At 45.2% G+C, this 20,701-nt stretch overlaps 1 protein-coding gene across 2 annotated transcripts in view; it reads right to left on the bottom strand.

The window, feature by feature from the left end:
* Positions 1 to 817: 817 nt before the first annotated feature.
* RHBDL3 (rhomboid like 3) overlaps positions 818 to 20,701 on the bottom strand; it is a gene marked incomplete at both ends in the record, with an annotated part of 56,157 nt that continues 36,273 nt past the window's right edge. For both annotated transcript variants that reach the window (XM_084273518.1, XM_084273519.1), the window contains 6 exons: positions 818 to 1,089; positions 1,515 to 1,575; positions 4,500 to 4,600; positions 5,825 to 5,937; positions 10,235 to 10,383; positions 10,726 to 10,950. In XM_084273518.1, coding sequence (XP_084129644.1) covers positions 818 to 1,089; positions 1,515 to 1,575; positions 4,500 to 4,600; positions 5,825 to 5,937; positions 10,235 to 10,383; positions 10,726 to 10,950 — 921 coding nt within the window. The remainder of the gene's footprint in view (positions 1,090 to 1,514; positions 1,576 to 4,499; positions 4,601 to 5,824; positions 5,938 to 10,234; positions 10,384 to 10,725; positions 10,951 to 20,701) is intronic.

Below are 20,701 nucleotides of genomic sequence, written 5' to 3'. Positions count from 1 at the left end.
TCACCTGATACAAACAGGATTGAACATTTGCCCTCCTTTTCTCCATCCTTCAAACAATAAACCCCAGCCACATTCTCTAGCCACAGCAGGCTGGGGAAAAATAATTAAAATCAAGTGAAACATGCATGGTAAAAGTCACCTCTGGCTGGGTGTCCACAACACTCAGAGTTCCCAAGGTTTATAGTGCAATTTAATTTGACCTGTCTTTGAAGACCAGTTTCCATCCCTTTGGGTAACCGAGTTCTGCTGATCCCTTTGGAAGGTGTGTAAGACAGGTTTCACCATAGGCTAAACTATCTTAGGAACCATTCAAGTAATTAGACAGTGGCACTGGTATGGCTGAACAGTCAGATGTGTCCATGGAACCAAACCCAAGCTGCCTTGTGAGTACCACACAAGTCTCTAATGAGTAAATATCCACTCTTTTTCCCTTTTAGTGTTCATAACATCAAGATCTGTTCAACAACTGGCCCTGATTCCAGCACCGACCTGGCAATACAAACATCTCATACAAAATACTGATGTGTGCTAACGAACCGAGGGATAAGTGCCCAGGTACAGGCTGCCCATTGGCAGCTCTGGCAGTGGAGGAACTGCAAGGCCCAGGCCAGCCAGTATTACAGTACCTGCTAGATCTGTGACCAAACCATCAGCCCATTCTTTCATGAGATCTTTAAGCATCTCCTTCAGCACACACTTGTGTTCATAAGAATCATCCTCCTCTAAGTTAAATACAAAAATAGATCCTCCATCTTCATTCATTCATTCAACAAAGCTGACAGATCAGTTCCACTCTTGAGTTTTCTGTCCCCTGTTTTCAAGGAGGAGGAGGTAGCTTTAAATCCAACAGGCTGTAGGCAAAAATGTTCCAGAAGATGGCAAACAAAACAAAAATTACATAAATAGAAAGGAAGATCCACCACAAAGTCTGGTCTTGGAGTCTCTGCTCATAGTTCCTCAGGATGACAACACCAAGGGTGATTCCAACCATCACCCCTCCCAGGTGAGCCATGAAGCTGGGGTGTGGGCACGGTGGGTAAGCGGAGGGGTGGAATCGCAGCCACACAGCTCTTCCGAATTCAAAGCTCACTGGAACAAAGGAGGGAAAAGGCATTAATTCTTTAGGTCTATCCCTTCTTCAGTCCATCTTGCAGGCAGTGCTGCATCCCTAAAGAGACAGAGGGAGAAACTGCCTTGTATGGTGAGCATAGGGGAGCTGGGAAGCGATGGCATTGCTTGTTTGTGAATTCAAAGAGGAGACATTTAAGTCCCAGACCTTCACAAACCCCACGAGCTGCAGGTGCTGACTGACAACAAACCCTCCTTTACAAATCCTTGTGTTGAAAGTCAAAGTCTGCATTTGACAGTGACCTGGGTTCTGCTGCCAGAAGGTCCAGCTGCAAGTTCCTACCCAGCCTGCTGCAAAGTCAAAACTCTCCAAATCAGCATGAACTCCTGTAACAAGGACAAACAGAACAGGACTGCATGTGTGCCAGGTACTGTGTGATACTTACTACAGATCAAGGCAACAGCCATGCGCAGCAGCTTGAATTGGCACTTCATTCCTGACCAGTTCTGGAAGAGACAAGGAAAAGAGTGTGATGCTGCATGCAGACCTGGAGGATTTTACATTCAGGTGGGCACTAGAAGAAAATCAGACACCAATCCCTTGAGACCCTTTTCATGGCCTTTGCTACCGGGCTGTAAACTCTCTGATTACCACACAAACACAGTTCTGTCAGTCACAGAGGATATACACAAAGGATATACTGCAGATGTCCAAATTATTGCCACTCCATAACTTCTTTGCTTTACAGTATTACTGACTTGCCTTGCCTGAGATCCAGCTGGTGTGGTGGGGTCCTTGCCATTCTCTGTTGTTCAGATGGACTTTGAACAGGTCAGTGGGATCTTTCACTTTAGTTTCTGACTTGTGAAAATACCTGAATTTACCTACCCTGCCAAATGCTATTTTATTAGGCCACATCAAATAAAATCATGTTAAGTAGCACCTAGCATTCGACACAAGCACAGCTCACGATGATTCACTTGGAGGTCCCTCACTGTCACTTGCCAGGTAATTCCTCTGGGCATTCAAGCCCTACTGCCCTTCTCCATGCCACTGCCTGTCCCTCCAGCTGCCTAAAATCCTGCAACTTGGATATTCTGTAGAGCACATATTAATAATAAAGACCTCAATAAAAGCATACTAAGGGACCAGTGCCATAAAGAAGCCTGGATTTGGTCTCTGTCTTCAGACTTTGTCACTAATCAATATAGTGGAATAAGAATCTCTGAACAATAGCTGGAAATCCTGGAAGAAATGTTAAAATTCCTCCTTCCAAGACAAAAAAGAGATCATGTTCTGGGGAAACCAGATGTATGACATCAGTAGTAGTAGTATTGTAGTTATTGTCACTAAATGGACATACCACCTACTCATCTCACTGAAGGAAGTGCTTGCAAACTCTTCAGCCTAACTTTAATGACACCCAGTGACTTTTCAGCCCACTGAGGAAATATTCTGCAATATGTATTACATATATTCAAGTTTTATGTGGGATCTGTCTGTAAATCACTTCTGTGACTGCAAAAACACAATCTCTACAAAATAAGTAACTCATTTTCTCTCTCCACAGAGACATGTAACTCATTCAGAAGGCTCTGATCTCATGCTGATTAATACTGTGCTGCTTCCTTCCATTTTCAGTCCCATGTAACTGTTTTGAATTCCTCTCCTCACTCTTTTCCTTAGGGTAACATGCTTTACTGCTTCCCCCTGTTGGTTATTTTATGTATTTGATTCCAAGAATATTTATTTTTACAAGCAGGAATGCTTTCATTTCCTTTTGTTATCAGGAGACATGAGGGAACAGAAGATTCAAGAGACCCTGCCCACAACAGTCCATCCTCTTGCCAGTGTTCTCAAAGCCCCTGTGCTCTACCAGTAAGAGGCCAGCACATCTTTCAGCACACAGGAGCATCACAGCTCGATTCTAAGTGAGCAGAGAGAATGGGGGAAAGAGGAGCAAATATGCCCTTCATTGGAATGGGAAAGGCAGTAAAAGTCATTGCAGATGAGAAGAGAGGCAGCATGTAATGAAGATGTAGTAGTAATTGCTAAATAGATTTAGAGGAGGTGAATGTCTGAAGCAGTCTGGGAAGGAAACTTGTGAAGACTCCCCACACACCTCCTGCAGAGCCTCTTCCTCTGAAACAACCCAAAATTCCCTCCCATGTTCCCCTCTGACACTGTGAATCTCAGTGTGAAGAAGCCCTGTCTCTACATCATGACTGTGTGAGACAGAGGAAGCTCCCACCTGCTTCTGTTGGCCCTGCAGCCGGGAGCACAAGTCACACTGGAAGCGACTGTACGTAGGGAGGCATTTTGCCAGCAGAAACCCCGTCATACAGGGGGTGCCCCTCTCCTCCACTCCTCGTCTCTCTGCCAGTCACTTAAACTGTCTTAATTTGGCAACGTTCCTCCAGCTCATTAATGCTCCAAAAAGCTTGAAGTCAGCAAAAGGGGATGTCTTCTGCTCGAGAAACCAGCCACGTCCCCCAGCAGCTCCCAGCTGCTCCAAGGCTGCCTGGAGCAGCACTGTTGTGGCTGCAGCCCCAGCCTGCTGACTTCACTGCCTGCAAGCATTAAATACAACGTTTTCCTTTCGGCTTGACACAAGCACCACCGTGCACACACACACACACATACACACACATTTCCAGCATTGATAAACAGCCCTTCTGTCTCTACTGCAGCCTACTCACACTGCCTTCCCACTCAGGCCCAGGGGAGGACACACTGCCATCATTCCTATGGCTATTTTGCTCTGACATTCCTGGCCCAGGGCAGACATGCAGCCCTGTACAACCACACCAAATCCTGGTGGCAGAAAAACAGCTCTTTCAGCAAAGCCCAGTGACGCAGGCAGATGTGCTGGGCTTTGCCACCACCTAGCTGAGGACCTTGGATGAGCTCCTGTTCCTAGGTCTTAGAGGAATGATGCTGCTGGTATTTACTGACCTTTGTGAAGTACTTTATGGGTGAAACAGCAGAGAGGCATCAGCAGTCTCGCCAGGGTTCAGCTTCAGGCTGGGTTTTACAAATGCAGATAAGGGATATTCTGAACACAGACCCACCCACACGCTGGATTTCCTTATGTACCTGCTAACATGAAATGGCACATGCAGACAGAAACAAGTCTGCAACTTCTGCAGAGCCAGTCAGCTTCTCCCTCTCCAAACATCTGCTGGTCCTCAAGGAGAGCCACCAAGTCTTGGGTTACCAGAACCTTTCGTTTCTTCTGGCAAGCTGCCAGGCATCAAGATACCAAGCCACCAACTGCAGTGTAATATTTCCATTCCAGGACCACACCAGTGAGACAAAATTCTTAACTGGGGCAAGCTCAGAATGCTCTGAGTCAGGGCCTGGTTCCAACCCCTTCAGACTACTGGACCCAGCTCTCTTCTGAGGAGGTTACAGTCACTCTGGTACTCACCATGACTATATTGGCCAAGTGAGCCGAGACGAGAGCGTACACTCCTCCGGAGGAGCCCACCACAGGCGCAGTCATATCAGCTACTGACACCGCCAGGGACCCTGGGGGAAAGAGCAAGGGTTTGTGACAGCTGCCAGCCAAATAAACACACTCTCCCCTCCCTACATCCCTGCTACTGCCTGTTTTGTGCTAATTGCTGCAGGTCAGTAACATACAGAGAAAGCAAAGGGGGGACACAGAAATCAATGGGCTCATGAAGCCAGCTCAGTCCTGTGGTACTGACAAGTCTGATGCTTTTGGCCCTGGTTACAAGGCAGCACCGCATCTTCAACCTGACGCTGCACAAGGCACTTCCACCCTGATTAAATAACATGGAAGCTCGAGACAGAAAACGTCTGTGTCTTGTTCCTCACCAGCTGCAGACTGGGGACCACTTCAGTGCTTATTAAAATAACAGGCAAGGGATGACAGAGCTGATCTGCTAACTTCTTCCTCTGCATCAAACAGCGTGGTGTTTGTACCGTGCTTAGCCCTGTGTCCTTGTGCAATTATCTAGTGGAATGTAGGATTTATTAGTACCCAATGCAGCCCGTTTTACAAAGGTTTTATCTGCTCATTATGGGAAAAATAAAAACCATGTAGCTGGGAAAAAATCACCATAAATCTTGAACTAAGTCATGGTCTGAGTTGCACTGTGAGACCCCTGGTTGTTCTCACATTCTCCCTGGTTTAGATGTTGATTTGTTGTCAGCTAACTTCCATCACCTCCAAACTGCTGTAAATGCCAAAAGTAAAGGAAAGCAATACAGCACAAACTAAAAATCAATCAAACCCCATGGCTTTAGGATTAAATGAATTTCCAGATTCCGGTGTGCTGTTCACATCCTACAACCAAATATTTCTTCCCTACTCAGGCTGTAGCAAGGAGACAGCACAGGACAAATGGAAAAAGAACCAGCCCAGGACCTAAAAAAACCCCAATCACTCTTCATGTAGGGAGCCTGTGAAGCCACCTCTCTTCTGGGCTTCTACAGACAGGATCAGCATGACCTTCACACTCAGGAAGACCATCTAAAGCAAAGCTATTTTAAAGCAACAGGAAGCAACAGGTTGTTGGGGCTGTTTTGGCAGGTCTACACACAGAGCCTTTGGGTAGTTACAAACAGATGTCAAATTGTAGGTAGCCTCCAACATAATTTCAACATACAGAAGATGAGTGACTGTTCTTCTACACCCAAATGTCACAGAACATTGCTCCTACACAAAGACAGTGCAGACTATTTTCAGACACTTCTCCATCAGGGGCATCCAGAGGTATCACCCACCTGCCACAACTCCAGCAACATACACAAAGCTGATCCTCGCAGCTCCATGCACCATCTCCAGTGGAACCCCAACCAAGAGCTGAAGGACAACATTGAGTCCAAGGTGTTCTATCCTGTGGCAAGGAAAAACAACAGTTGTCCTCTTTTCTCTTTGTCTCCCTTTTCTACCCTTGAGAGAGAGAGAGATCTTGGAAAGGAAATAAAACAGCACCAGCTTGTAAGACTGGGAAAAAGAACAGTTCCTGAAAAAAAACCAGACCAAGAGCTATGATGTCTCTTCCCTCTTTGCTGCTCATTATCTTTTTTATATCCATCAGATTCTTTCAACCAAAGACCTCACAGCACAGTTTGCTCTTAGTGAGATGACTTCTTTTTCCTTTCTTTTTTTTAAAGTAGGGAGTTTGAAGAAGTTAACCGACTTGTCAAAAAAACCAGCAAGATGGCAGCAGAGTCTGGAACAGAAGCCAGAAACCTGACCTGCTCCTCTCTTCTGCCCTCCTAATGACACAGCTTTCCCCACATATACTGTGCAGCCATGATGGGAGGGAGGAAGATACAAAGTCAAGAGCCAGGTAAGCCTATCAGGCCAGAGAGAGTTGCCATTTCCTTGTGACACATAATGCTGCTTTACTGTCTGTGCTATCTGACCCTCACTCCTCTCTGCTGTGCCTGCTTCAGTGTGGTCTCTGGTACAGTTACCCGTGAGACACAAGGTATATTCACTGAAGCTCTCTACTTACCTACAACCCTTGTTTCCTTTACAAAAGTCCTCCTGAACACAACAGGAAAGGTTGGGTGGAGACTAATCTTGTAGAAAACCCCCTCTGTGCCATTGTGCAGGGCCCCTTGCAGCGTAGAGGGAGAGTGTGACAGCTAAGCAGTGTGTATGTGGGGAAGATTCCAGTGCAGCAGTTTCCAGTGCAGTACTTACCAGAACTGTCCTGTCCTTTCCAAAGCTCTATACAAATATTTACCTGTAGGATCTCCCAGTGATGTCACAACACCTGGCCCCTGAACACGATCTCTCTCCACACTCTGCTAGTGCCTGACATCTACCCTTGGTCCCACAGCTGTGACCTTGCTGAGTGGCCACATCACACTGGACACAGGGGTGTAGCATGATTCTACTTACAAGGCAGGGGGAACCTAGATGATGCAGCAGTACCCTTAACAGAGGCGGCTAGCATCGCTTCTGGGAAAGAGTGCGAAACAGCCAGTGCATTGAAAATCTATGTCCTATTTTATACTAGAAAAGGATTGCTCACAGCCAGCCACCAGCAATCTCTGGTTTAAGTTATCTGCATTTTCCCTGTTTTGGTCTCTCTTCATGTTGCCATAGCAATTTCCCATACCCATCAGTGAAAACGCTGATGGTGAGACACAGCAGTGACAGAACTGCCTCCTAAATGAGAACTGAGAGTTGGACCAGAAAAAAACTGTTAGAAATGATACTGCAGGAAACAGTCCTTTCCGGATATCTCAACAGGTTTGCTTCCACTGAGTTCCTCTCCAAGGATAAATTTCCCTCCTGCATGAGGCATCAGAACCACAATTTGTCATCATGGGAAGCTGCTCCATATAGCTGAGTGTTTTCATTACCTTGCTCAAGATTTCTGAAGCCAGTGGGCACAGGCATATTCTGGTACCTGTTATGATCCTGTATGTTCACAGAACTTAGTAACTAGATTAGGAACAGTCAGCAAAGGTCAAACTGAGACCACAGAGAAAAGCCAAAGCATCCAAGTGCCCTTTTACAGAGAGGACAGAGAAGTTTTGGCTGGCACACAGTCAGCATCATGAGGCACCTGACATTTTCACACAAAGCACCAGGTCTTCTTTCTCAAAGGAAGCTTTTGTGAGAGCTCAGCAAAGTTTATCTAGACTCTGAAGTGACTGCTCTGATTCACAGCTGTTCTTAAAAGACTTTCCAGGAGTGGTCCAATTCACTTCTTCTCCCCATCATGCTAAGAGCTTTGAAGGCTCCACAGTCAATAAGCACCCATAAAATATAATTAGCCTTTGCCAGTGCTGAATGCGTCATTCTTGAAATGACAATTTCATTGATTTATTAAAGACTTTCTCCTTCCCTGGGACCAAATAAAAGGGCCTAAGCATCAATGCAAGTCATTAGTTATGGCAGTGTTACAAATGCGTGGGCCCCAGATCATCAAGGGCTGCTCTCCATGAAAGCATGAGGGCAGAATTTACAGCTCTGCTGCCTTTTCAGCCCTTGACAAAGCTCCAGCAGGACCAACACACAGCCCAGGCATTTTTGGAATCCTTCTAGAGGTACAGGCAGCCAAGCCTTAGCAACTGCTGTCTTCTTGGACACCTTATGGCTGTCACTTGCTCTTCAAAAAACCAGACTGAGTGCTCTAAATTAAGGAGCAGTCCACATTACCATTTTAAAGTCTCAGCTGGAAGCAGGATAACAATAGACCTCATGGCATTGTGTTAGCCCCTCATTTGAAAACAGAGGAGAATGATGGGCTTCCACTAACAAATGTTATTACCTTTCTAAGATTTATCTGTCTCCTGATATGAAAGGAGCTTAACACACAGAAGTCAGTACTAAATGAACATTCAGCCTAACTCCAGACACTGCAGATAAATCATGGGGTTTATTGTTGCAGCAGGACTTTCCATTGTTTTGAAAACCACGTAGCTAAAGAACTTGGAATCCATCACAAAACCAGTGAGTGCCCTGCACACCACCTTCCCCACTGCTCATCTCTGAGCCAGACACAGATGTGAAATAACCCTGAGGTATTTTTAGCCCATAGAGATGAAGAGTGCTGGAGTGCTGCCTGCTACAGGAAAGGCTCATACTGCATGGGTTAGGAAAGGTGCCACAGGTGGTACAGGAGGACATCTAAACATTGCAGAAGCTGTCCTTGTGCAGGTGCTTCTCTTCATTGTGGGTATCAATGTGGCTATCTGCTGTATCACTTACGTACCCACGTTGCTTGGAGTAAGAACACCACCGCCACCAGACAAAAACCCAGATACAAATTAACTAACTAGCTAAAACACAGCGTTTCCTCCTTTTACAAGGTCAGTTTTCCCCACATCCTCAGTGACAGAAACTTCAAATTCCCATTTTACAGAACCAGCCTCACGTCTAAGACCAACAGACCCCATTTGCAGATCAAACCTGCACACAGTGGACTTCAGAGGGATTTAGCATGCAGACTGCAGATGTTGCCACATGCAAAAGTTTCAACTGTGATGTTTTTCCTCAACTCTCCTTGAGTGAGTCTGTTCTGTCCTATGATTTTTATCCAAAGACGTGAGGCACATCTTGTGCTCAAGGGCAATTACAGACAGAGACAGTTATCATGGCAGAGAAGAGACATCAGCATGTCTCCCATCAGAGACACTGAAAATGGAAAAGATCAGCCTGATCTTTCTGGCCTTTCATAGGAGAACATTGACTAATGGGAGCATAGAAACAAAGGGTCTTTATTCAGTTTCAAACTATAAACTACTGCTAAAGAGCATGTTGCTGTGATCTTTCAATGACAGAATTAAAGAAAATTGTAATTATCTTCCAGGAATGTGTGAAGATAATGATCTGAGAAACTATTCAGTGGGGGTAGTGTGTTTTGTACAGGAGTGAACTTTGCTGTGCCACTCACCCATCACCGTGGCATCACAAACATCACACAATTAAGCCTCTCCGAATCTTGGGAGGACTGGCACGGTCAAGAAGAACAGAGTTAAAATCCCCACGCCTTGTATTCTCTTCCCAAGCCTGCTACATACCTCCCTTAGGATGATGGAGGACTTATTTTATTGTCCATCTTCATTCTGTATTAGATGGACCATGCTCTGTCCATCTGGTCAGCTGAGACTGTCAACTCTTCAGAACACTGGTGTTTGGATAGTGTGTACAAAATAGGAGTTCAATCCTGATTCAAGCTTCTAGGCATTATCTCAGTCCCTACAGAGTGGACGATACTAAACAATGATATACCATAGGCACAGGGAATTGACTTTTCCAACCTCAAAGAGGAGGTCTAGGAAGAATACACCATGGTTTTAAATAGCAGTTTAGCATCTTTCCAGATTTTTTCTACCACTTGCACAGCTTCTCCAGAGGGACACTGGGCTTCAATCTGGTGAGTTTTAGGAAGCATGCTGTGAAGTAAGTGCATAATAAGAAGATGCAGTCCCAACACTGCTGGGGAGAAGAGCAGCATCTGTTAAGGTTCTGTTGCCTCCTCCCTTCAGAGAGCTGCAAAGGTTTGCCCCTCATTGTCCAACAGTCCACAACAGCTTCAGATTTTTATATGCAATCTAGAATTGATTTTTAAAAATTTATTTCGGAGCTGGTTCTAATACTTCATCTTCCTCCCCACTCTGGGGAACCTGAGCTATGGGGATTCTCCGCAACGTGTGAGTACTCACCCTGCATGCATGAATATGTAGGTTAGGTACCTCCAAGCCTGAGCACGGAGCTGAGGATGGTAGAGTAACGCATTCTTCAGGTATAAGGGATGGGTGACTTGCAGCACAAATCTGTCTAACACCACACCATTGTAAAGAAAAAAGGCAACCTGGAAGAGCAGGGACAATCCATGGTTAGCAAATGCCTTTTCTTGCTGAAAAGCACTTTGAGGCTCAAAATCATGGAGAAGCAAGTCAAATGTACAATAATTTTCCTCTCATTGACATCCTCACACAGCATGGAAATTGCCTGTTTTGAGGAACCTGCAACATATTGCTATAAATCTGTATGAGGCTTTCTCTGACACAACAGCCACTGAGTCAGACACCTACCAGCTTCAGGCTTGTCCTTGTCTGGGTCTAAACGAGTCCCACTCTAGCGCTTGTCCTTGTCCTAGCAAACCCTTTGGCAGTGTGACATGGGTTCCCAGAGAAGGCATTAGGGTACTTGCCTCTACAATAGTGATGGTAATCATGAACCAGGGCGGGGGGCAGCAGGTGTAGCTGTCGTAGTACCACTTGCGGTCTATCTCTCGTGGCAGGGTCTCGTACGCAACGTGCCGGATGAGCCTTTGCGAGAGGCTCAGCCCCGTCTCCTCCAGCAGCGCCTTGCTGCACAGCCTCCTGTTCCCCTGAAGGATGGCCTGGCGGAAGCTGTTTGACCTTTTGTTGCTCATCTGCACAAAAAGAAAAGGAACAAACCATGAGGACAAAGCCAGACCTGGCACCGCCTGGGAAGAGCAGTGCTGGTTTGGCAGCACCGGGCTGGAGCTGCAGGAACTGAGTCTCAGCGTGCTCACAGGGTAACCTCACACGGGGCGCGAGGAACACCGTTACTGGGGTTTGCTACCACGGTCCAAACAAGTGAGTTCAGGGCAGAACACTGGCACAGCGAAGCAGAGGCTGCTGATGCAGCTGGCTGAGCTGTCTGGCCCATTCTCCAGGCTTCACCCACTGTCTTCACCATCAGTTATCACAATCCACATTCCTTTGTCTCTCTTCCCTCAGCTCCCACTGCTCCATCACACTTCCTGCACCTGCCATCTCCTGGGGCAGAACATTTCCTGAATGTAGCAGCAGGTACACTCCAACCCCTGTGTTCTGGTCCTTGTTGGCAGGAGTTAGCTCTGGGCAAGGAAAATTATCCCTTTGTGTGCAACAAACCATCAAACCAAACTGGTGTACAGACTGTCTTAACTACTGTAAGCTTACAAGAAGAAAGGATTTCTGCTTTTAAAGCAGGCTTTGGAGTATACAGCTAATTTGTATAGGCATTATCATCTTACATGCATGGAATTAGCTATCTATCTTTTTGAACATACACTTTCCCAATTTGGATGCATAATTAAAGCAATTGCATTTGCAAATTAGGCAGATGGAATTTTATGCCAGGCTTGCTTGGTGGAAAAAACCCCAAACAACCAACAATCAGGTCTGAAAGAGCCTGCTCCAAGATTTAGATAATTGCTTATTAGCCCTGATGTCAAACAAACCTGCTGCATTAGAGACACTATCTGTGCTGGCTGAATCTTCAGCAGGAAGGGTGAAAAGGAGAAGTGTGCCAAAGACCACTGATGGGGACCTACAGAAAAGGCAGCAAAGAGAACATGACAGCCTGGTCCTTCTTCTGAAAGAACTGCTAACTGATTTGTGAAACAATCAGCATCTTCAGCCTCTCAGAATCAAGTAAGAGACAATGTTCACCAGCACTGGCTTCCAGTTGTCTTGGATCACACTGGTGTCAGCTAATATCCCAAAGGCATCAAAGCCCAGAGCTTGTGCTCCCAGTGCCCAGGCAGCCGGGTAATTGCTCCGAGCTGGACCAAGCTGCTTAAAACACAGTAATCACTGCAGGGAGCCACCTCCTGTTAATCACTGAAGGCTGCCAAGGGACCATCTGAGGTGATGGTACTGCGGCCCATCTCCCAGCACTGCCCACCCCTCCTTTCCCTTCCATTTGCAGCCCGTCCTTCCAATGCAGAAATTTACCCACACGAGCAATGCTGACAGGCAATTGATCTATTTTTCCCTAGTTTTAAAACCTTGAAACTGTTGTTGTTCTTTCTGAGTTGTTTTGGGAGGAAAAATGTTTACTTTAGAAACTTTTCCTCCTTTGCTCTGTCCTTCCCTCACTCATAAAGCACTTGTAAAAGAACATCTCTGGCAAAGCAGCAGAAAAGGCAGAGAAGAAAAAAAAATCCATCCACAAAAATCTTTTTTCCAGTCTTCTCAAGTCTATTATCCAGAAGCTTTCAGGTAAAACTAGGGAAGAGAGGGAAAAAAGTTGTTGGTGATCTTTCTGCTGCATCAAGAAAGGCCGCTCATACTGAAAGACAGTATTTTCACAGAGAAACATCCACCAGGTGGAAGGCTTTCCTTAGCATTGAGAGATGCTTTTTGGTAGGTGACAGACATACTCCTGTTTTGAAAGGTACCTTTAGCCACCCAATGACACCACCACGTCCACAGAAGGAAGTTTCACTCCTCATTAGTTGTGAGTGGTCTGTCAGAGACGTTCTGTCCATGCTCCCTCACTGAGCTCATTCTTTTCCCTCCGGCTTCACTCTGCTTGTGGACAAGAATAAATTCAGACTGAAACTGTAATTTTTCCTGCTGCAGATGAATACACCCAACAGTTGTCTGAAGCTGCTGCTAATTACAGTCATGTGTGTGATTTTTCTGCCTGCCACAAACTGGTCAGTGCCTTTCCCTGCTGCAGCACTTCAACAGAAAACATAATTTTGAGAGTCAACCAAGGAGAACCATCAGTGCAGTTCAGCATCAAGACCATGAATACAGGGATGACTGGATGCACTCAGTGCCTGTTCAAATTAGGTGTCCCAGCAAGAAGACATTCTGCTAGTGTCCATCTGCAATCATTGCCCATCGCACCAATGATTAAATGATCTTGAAAGAGGCAGCACAGCTGAGACTGCCAGGGCTCAAGCAAACACAACAGTCCTAGGCCTACTCACACAACCCCACAGGCCTTTGGATCACACTTTTAACCTCAAGCTGGGAGGTGACAGGCATGAGGAGAGGCAGAGGATTAAGTCACTACTGCTGCTCTCACCAGCTCTTGATGAGAAGCCTACTTTGTTCTTCAGACTGACTATGGTAGACTCAAATCTTCCCAAACAGAGAGTCTTCCATATGGTCACAATTTGCTGACTTGATTTTGGAATTACATAATATTGGTATTCATGAGCCAAGTATTTAATCATCAGTTGAAAGAACACTGGGGCCATTGTTGGCCTGCACAGTATTAGGGCTCCAGGGCAGCCCACCCCACTTCTCTTCATGCAATTGATGTGGGACTTCTTTAATGAGAGCGATATTAAAGCTGTAGGCAGATGGGTACAGCAAACAGTGTGTGGGGAATGAAAGTGGTGGTGGGCACCAACACATTCCCTTAGTCCTGTAAGAAGTTATTATGCAGAGAAAAATAAATTTCCCTTGCAAACCAGCCCAGCTAGCATGAGCAGCAACTGTGCACTGCCACCTCTGCCCTTGGGTATTACCATTCCAAAACTAAACAAGATTTAAGTGCAACAGTTCTGCTCAAAGGATGGGTTTGAAACATCTGCCAGAAAGCAATATTTATTTCATACTTAGATCTGAACCTGTCCTCACCATTGCACATGTCAAAATTTAGTCCATCTAGCATGGGATGGTGCCAACCTTTGCTGAGTACAAAGCCCTGTTGCTGTCCAGGACACACACCCATCTTCAACTAGTCTCAGATAGTCTGCAGTTTGCAATAGAAACTGTCTGTTCCCACTGGCAGACAAATTCCTCTGGGTTCCTTGGCTGCCTGTACTACTGACGCCGCCTCAATCAACAGCCAAGTCATGGACCATCTCCCCATCTCCAGTTTCATGGCTTCTGTAGGACCCTCTTAGTGGCTTTTATTCAGCTTCACTCATGAGGTTCTGAAGAACATGGATTTCTGCCCATTACGTATTGGCATCCTTGAGGCTGGTCTACAGCTATTTTTAAACACACACAACACTGTGGCAGGCAATGCATGCAGCCCTCCAGCTCTGATCCTCCAAGACACAGAACACTAAATCAGAAGTTAGCACAAGCTTTTTAAAAGGCTCTGTCAGCTCCAGTTTTATAACCCACTTTGCTTACAAATGCAGCCTTTCCAATCAACTCTGCTTTCAAGATTCACATTTATTTCCTTCCCTCACTCTGCACTTGTACAAAATGCTAACGTGGGTAAAGAGTGCTTCTCCCAAAACGCATACCTCAGCATCAAGCTCATCTGTCACAGATGTTCCCCTCCTCTGAGCCAACCTGGCAGCACTTTCCCAAACAGTATCAAATGCAAAAAAAAGCAAATACCAACATGCTGATTTGCTCTGATCAAGCAGCAGTTTACTCTGGGGATTCAAGGAAAGTTAGAAGCAGGAGAGACCAAATAATTAATCCTGGTCATTGCAAGTATTCCCTGTGCAAGGTTCTGTCTGAACTCCAATGTGCCAGGCTTACACTTCCCAGCACTTCCACTGGAAAAGGTAAAGCATATTCAGATTTCAAGGTTAATTGCAAGAACACTGCTTGCAGGACAAGACTAACATTGGGATTCAAATAATGTATCAAAACACAGCAAGTTTGAAACTTCAAACTCCCCAACTCCCCTCTTTTTAACTTGGTGTGGGAAGGATTCCACAACTCAAATTAATCCAGATTTACTTTTATGAAATGATTTTAAAAAACACCTTTGCAACATTTCCCCCTCATGTATGTATTTCAGATAGATACACAGCTAAAGCAACCACGTAAGCTGACATTGTGCCTCTCGAGTTGCAACTGCACATGGTGGAAAGAGCCAAGTAATCCCGGGTAAGGACAGAAATGTCTAAGCCAAGTTCCACTTTCATTGGCATAAAGCTTATCTGCCAGACCAGTTACCTTGGAGGAAAGGTCTCTCTGCTGCTGCTGTGTGTACCTGGTATCTAACGGACTCACATCAATGTACAACTGAACACGTTCCACAAGCAGCTCCTGCATCCCAGTTGTTAAGTTTCAAGATGCCCATCTGTCCCTCTGACGGCTTTCTTCTCCACTCAGGAGATGCACATGGCTCTTGGAACATCAAAAATCACCACTTTTCTCCAAACAACATGGAGGCAATATGAGGGGGAGTATCCAGCTCCTGGAAACGCACCCTGAAGTGAGAAGTTTGCACCTCAGTAAGGGCTTTAATACACTGAGAGGGAAGAGATGGGTAAGGACACAATCACACGACTGTTCTCATCTATCGCTTGATAAAACCTCTCCTTACTCACAGCTTAATATTAGATCAAATACTGAAGTAAGAGACTTTGAAACCTTTTGTCATGAAATATTTATGATTATACCTCTGAATAAAGGCCAGGAAGAGAACTCAGGAATTCTGTGCTTTCAGCCATGGCAGTGAGTCAAGAACAGAGAGCACTTAAAGGGGTGTCCCCACTGGAAGCTGAAGGACATCCCAGAGCATTCCAGATGGGAGTCCTCTTGATGTTTGGCAGAGCATCTGCCCTGGTTCAACAGTGCAGCTAACTGGAATCACAGAGGGGATGAAACGGAGCTACAAACCTACAGCTTTGCCTGCAACAAACCTTTCCAGCTCATCCATAGTGAGAACAAAAAGACAAACAGCAGATAAGACCTCTGGAACTGAGGTCCTGGGTTATTCTGCAATAGCATTTTAAGCTTAAAACACTCACTGGAAAGTGAACAATGATTTAGGTGGAAGAGGAGAAACTCATTTGGGCAAACTTTTGTCTTGCCTGGGGATTCGCCTGAGAATTGGAAATTGAGGCTTTATTGCTTATCTTCCCAGTGACTCAGGTAATAAAGAATTATACACAGTTCCTGTGAAGCCGTGCTCAGCTAAGCCTTCAATGCAGGCTGTCAGCTGGTTCAGTAAAGGACATGCAAAGACACTGGAAGTAGAATTTATAGCTACTTTATGTCTGTGCTACCAAGAACTTCTAAGTACCATTAAAAAACTCGAGGCAAACCATGGTTTAAAGGGCCTCTCTAACTTCCCCATTATCTGCCAGAAAGAACATGGTATGTAATTCCTTCAAGGCTCACCTCCACGAAGATAGGGCTGCCCTCCTGGTGCTGTCATGCACACACTCACAGAGCCAAAATATAAAATTCAATGTTTTTTCCTTTAGAAGAGTTATTTCTTGCCCAAGCTACAGCTCTCCTTTCCCTGTTTTCCCTCATTTCAGTTCAAGCCAGGTTGGAGGAAGTAAAAGTGGTCCTATTGCAAACAGTGACCAAAGGGATATGACACACCATTGGATGTCGTGCTCAGCATATAAAGCTGGGTGAAGAAGGAGGAAGGGGGAGGATGTCTGGAGAGATGGCATTTGTCTTTCCAAGTACCCATGACACGTGACCGAGCCCTGCTTTCCCAGGGATGGCTGAACCCCTGCCTGCCCATGGGATGTGGGGAAGGAATTCCTGGGTTTGCATGGCTTTTGCTTTACCTATTAAACTGTCTGTACCTCAACCCATGAGTTTTCCCACTTTTTACTCTTCTCATTCTCTTCCCCATCCCAACAGAGGAGCAAGCAAGTGGCTGTGTGGTGCTTAGTTGCTGTCTGGGGTTAAACTGGAAGAAAACCTCATCCCCCACTTGCTGTTACACTTGATAAGGTTGAAACAGCCTCGAGAATCCCATCAAATGACACAGTCAGTGGCATCTTAGAGGTTTTATCCTTACCAAGTTTCAAATAAGTTGTCTAGAAGGGAAGGTTCCCAACAGAACTTCATTAAATCAAAGCACAACAACACTACACCCATAGGGCTTCAACTCAGAACTGTGTAAAGACATTAACTTGTTCTAAGTACATGTTGAAGAGTCCTTACTTCGAGTGCATCTTTAAGAGTGCATTACAGACTATTAAAAGTCTACAAAAGTGTTAAAACTAGAGTGAGAATTCATTATTTTGCTTTTTGTTTTTCTTTAGGGTAAGCCACACAATTAGTTCCTGTAGACTAATGAAGCTGTAAAGTACAAGTCAAAGCTTTCACTGAACCAGCTCATTTCCCACTTGTAACATTCCAGGACCCACTTTGGTCTCACTGGTTTTGTCTGTGGATTGTAACACAACCTCAAAGTATTTTATCCCTTCAGCCATTCCTGCTTTCTCTTCAAAAGCCTCCTCAGATCACCCTGCTGAGGACAGAACAGCTAGCATCCGAATCTTAACCTTTGTTACTTCTACAGCATCCACCAGCACGGACAGAACACAAAACTCCAGGTAGTCATTTCATTTCCTTCACCTCTCATTTTTAGTCTTATTCTTATAATTCCACCAATATTTTGACATAACTGCCCCTTTGAATATCCAGCATACAGTACCAGTCTTCCACCAAAAACTAATCATGTTCCAGCCTCTTCCATGAATAAGTAACTACTGGTATCTTCCTCTCACCTCCTCTGACAGCCAGTAAACCTATATGTCTGTCACTCATGAAGAAGAGCAGAAGCTGTAGATTTCTTAGCCTGCATCTGTGGTTTTATTTCTTCACTCAAAGAGGCAGTATGTGCAGTCTGGCAGCACACTGAGCAAGCTAGAGAGGAAATCACAAAAACTAAATGAAATTTTTCTCTGGAAAGTAAAGTGTGCTGGCACCAAGAAAGTTTGGCTTAGTGTGACCTGATTGCTGTTACACAGTGCCTAAAAAATTTGTGTTATTCACTGAAAATGAGGTAGAATTAACCTGTCCCTAGAAGATAGCAGGGCTAGAGAAAGCAAGGCAGGTATTAATTCTTCATCTGGAAAAGAAGAGTATGTGTTTAATATATTTTGTTCACTACTGAGATGCTACATCAGCTTCCAGTTACTACAAAGTTAGAGCTAAACATTTCCTTTGGAAGCAGCAGTGGTTTTGTTTCTCCCAGGTCAGGTGAACTCTGTCTCAGAGTTTACTAATTCCTCCCAAACATGCTGAAATACTGTTGCCTCAGGGAACACATTTGTCCTCAGCTCTTCTAGACCAAACACAGTTCCCAAAGCAAATAGTCATCAGAGAGCTGATTCCCCAGCACCTGGGTCTTCTTCCACTGGAGAATTGCCCTGACCCTTCCAAAACTGTGAAACCTGAAAGAAATGAAACTTTTACCTCCTTCTGGCTCTTGGAGAAACTTCTCCTTGTGCAGAGCAAGGCTAGGAGCTACCTACCTGATTTTTACAACAAGAGAGTATAAGCTATCATCACAGCCTGAGCTGGTTTCATATTGCCCCTCTGTCAAGCTAAGTAAGATCTCAGCTCCATTGCCTCCCCTTGCCTCTGCTCACATGTCTGAAGAGGAACATGTCGAGAGGGTGAGGATGTATGTGGTAAAGCCACGATCCAGGCTGCCCAAAGCAATAATCCAGATTCTTAAACAGAGCATGGAAGGGAGATTAGCCAGAGAATAAGAGGCTGAGTCTCTCCAGGGCATCACTAGTCTGCTCTTCAGCTCCGTTACTGTTCACTGGGTATTATGCAAAGCAGCCCAGGACTGCCAGCCACAACTGCTGTTCAGCAGGGATCCCAGCAAGTAACACCTCAACTGTAATTGCTACTTGCAGAGAGGACACGAGCCAGGGGTGAAGTTAGTTAAACAGCTTTGTTCATTATCTCCTCCTGTGGCCAACACTGTCACAGGCAGATTTTCGCTGTGTGCTTTCAGCATGTCCTCACAATGCAGAGAAGCAGCCAGACAGCAGCACTGCACCAGCCATCTCCACGTGTACAGCAAACACTTCTGCTGCTCTGCACTCACACACAGAATATGGAATCCCATCTGACACTGCTTTCTGCCATTATGCAGACCCCAGCATAGGAACAGAAATGGGTATGATTGCAGCATTGTGTTTTACAACTATAGGAGACGAATCTCAAACGTACAGAGGATACGTAATTCCCAGTGAGTTGCCTATCTGATTTGTTTTCCAGCCCTTTCTGTTTGCAGATTGCAACTGTAAGCTTCAGCTGCCCTGAATTTATTCATTACTCAAATTACTTACTGCATGATTTCGAGGGTCTATTCTCACCCTATAAAATTTTCAATCTGAGAAATCTAAGGTGCTTTGCTGAATTGAGAACAGGCATATGTTTTTTTGTTGGTGTATCTGGGTCTCATTGAGGTGAGGAGTCCTAGAACTATATTGTGATGCATCTAGAGGTTCACTTTGGACATTAAGGGATAAAATAGCTTTGCTCAGTAGCAGTAGCTCTTGGTGCTCACAGTGATATTGGAGCATAGGGGTGCAAACATTTTTAACTGCCCTCTCTGGGACACAGAATATCCTGGAGGAAAGAAGTGTTAACACTATTGCTCTGTGAGGATCATGGCCTGCAGTGTCTTCTGGAAATAGTAATTTCAAGGAGTTACAGCAGCTTCTGTGATCACTGATAGCATCTTTCAGCATCAGACTCACTAATAAGTAGCCAAGGACCCTGTAGAATAAGCAGCATCACAGTCTGTCACACTTCCAGGGAACCCAACAAAGATCAATGGTTCTACAAGGCTGAAAACAGGGACAACCTTCCTTGCTCAGTTTTTATCAACATGAGCAAAGTTGACAGAGAAAACAGAGAGGATATCATATCTCAGGAGCTGACCACTGAAGACAGAGCTCTCTTGATGCCCAGTGATCAAACCCTACTTTCTACCAGGTTCTATGAGACAATACAAGTTTGCACTAGTTTTTGCTGGGATAGAGTGAATTTTCTTTCATAGTAACTTGGGCAGGTAGCTCATCAGCTCCTTCCAACCCCATGCTTGGAAAGAAACCAAAAGAGCTGCTTAACACACATATGCACACACAGAGGAGTCCCATTCCTCCCTTCCACATCTCCACCTTGACAGCTGCACTGCAAGGCATCTCTGATACCCAGCCCCACTCCTCCCCTCAAGGCCTCTCCAGTGGCCAAGCCTTATTCACGCAATTATACCTCTGGCTCAAGGTTTCAGTACCTTGGACACATTTGTGAGGCTCTGAGGTTCTCTGATCAAGTCAGAGCACTTGTTGGTGAATACTGATGGAGAAGAGGAAGGCCACACACAGAACCATGCTTGTAAAGCCTCTCTGGATCTAACAGAGGGTCAGCCTTTCCTTTCCCCACATCCAGCACCATCGTTTTTGATCAGATCAATTCTTGCTAAGCTATGGAAAGAGATAAATTAACCTGAGCATAGAGCAGAGATGGCTGATGATCATCAAGCACAAGCAGGTACTTAAACACCACCACAGTTTCCAGGATTGACAGCTATGCAGTAAAGGAAATCACTCATTTCACAGTGACTCTGCACCAGCCATGTTATTTCTTTGCATCAGGAAGTTTGCAGGGCAGGTTTGGGAGCAGGAAACTAGGGAAAAGAAAAGGAGCCCTAAAAAGCTTGGATGTTGGAAATCAATTGCA

This window comes from Gallinula chloropus (assembly GCF_964237585.1).
Source record: "Gallinula chloropus genome assembly, chromosome: 20".
NCBI classification, from domain to species: Eukaryota; Metazoa; Chordata; class Aves; order Gruiformes; family Rallidae; genus Gallinula; species Gallinula chloropus.
Note: the sequence above shows the minus strand (reverse complement) of the source record. Positions and strands in the feature narration are given on the sequence as shown.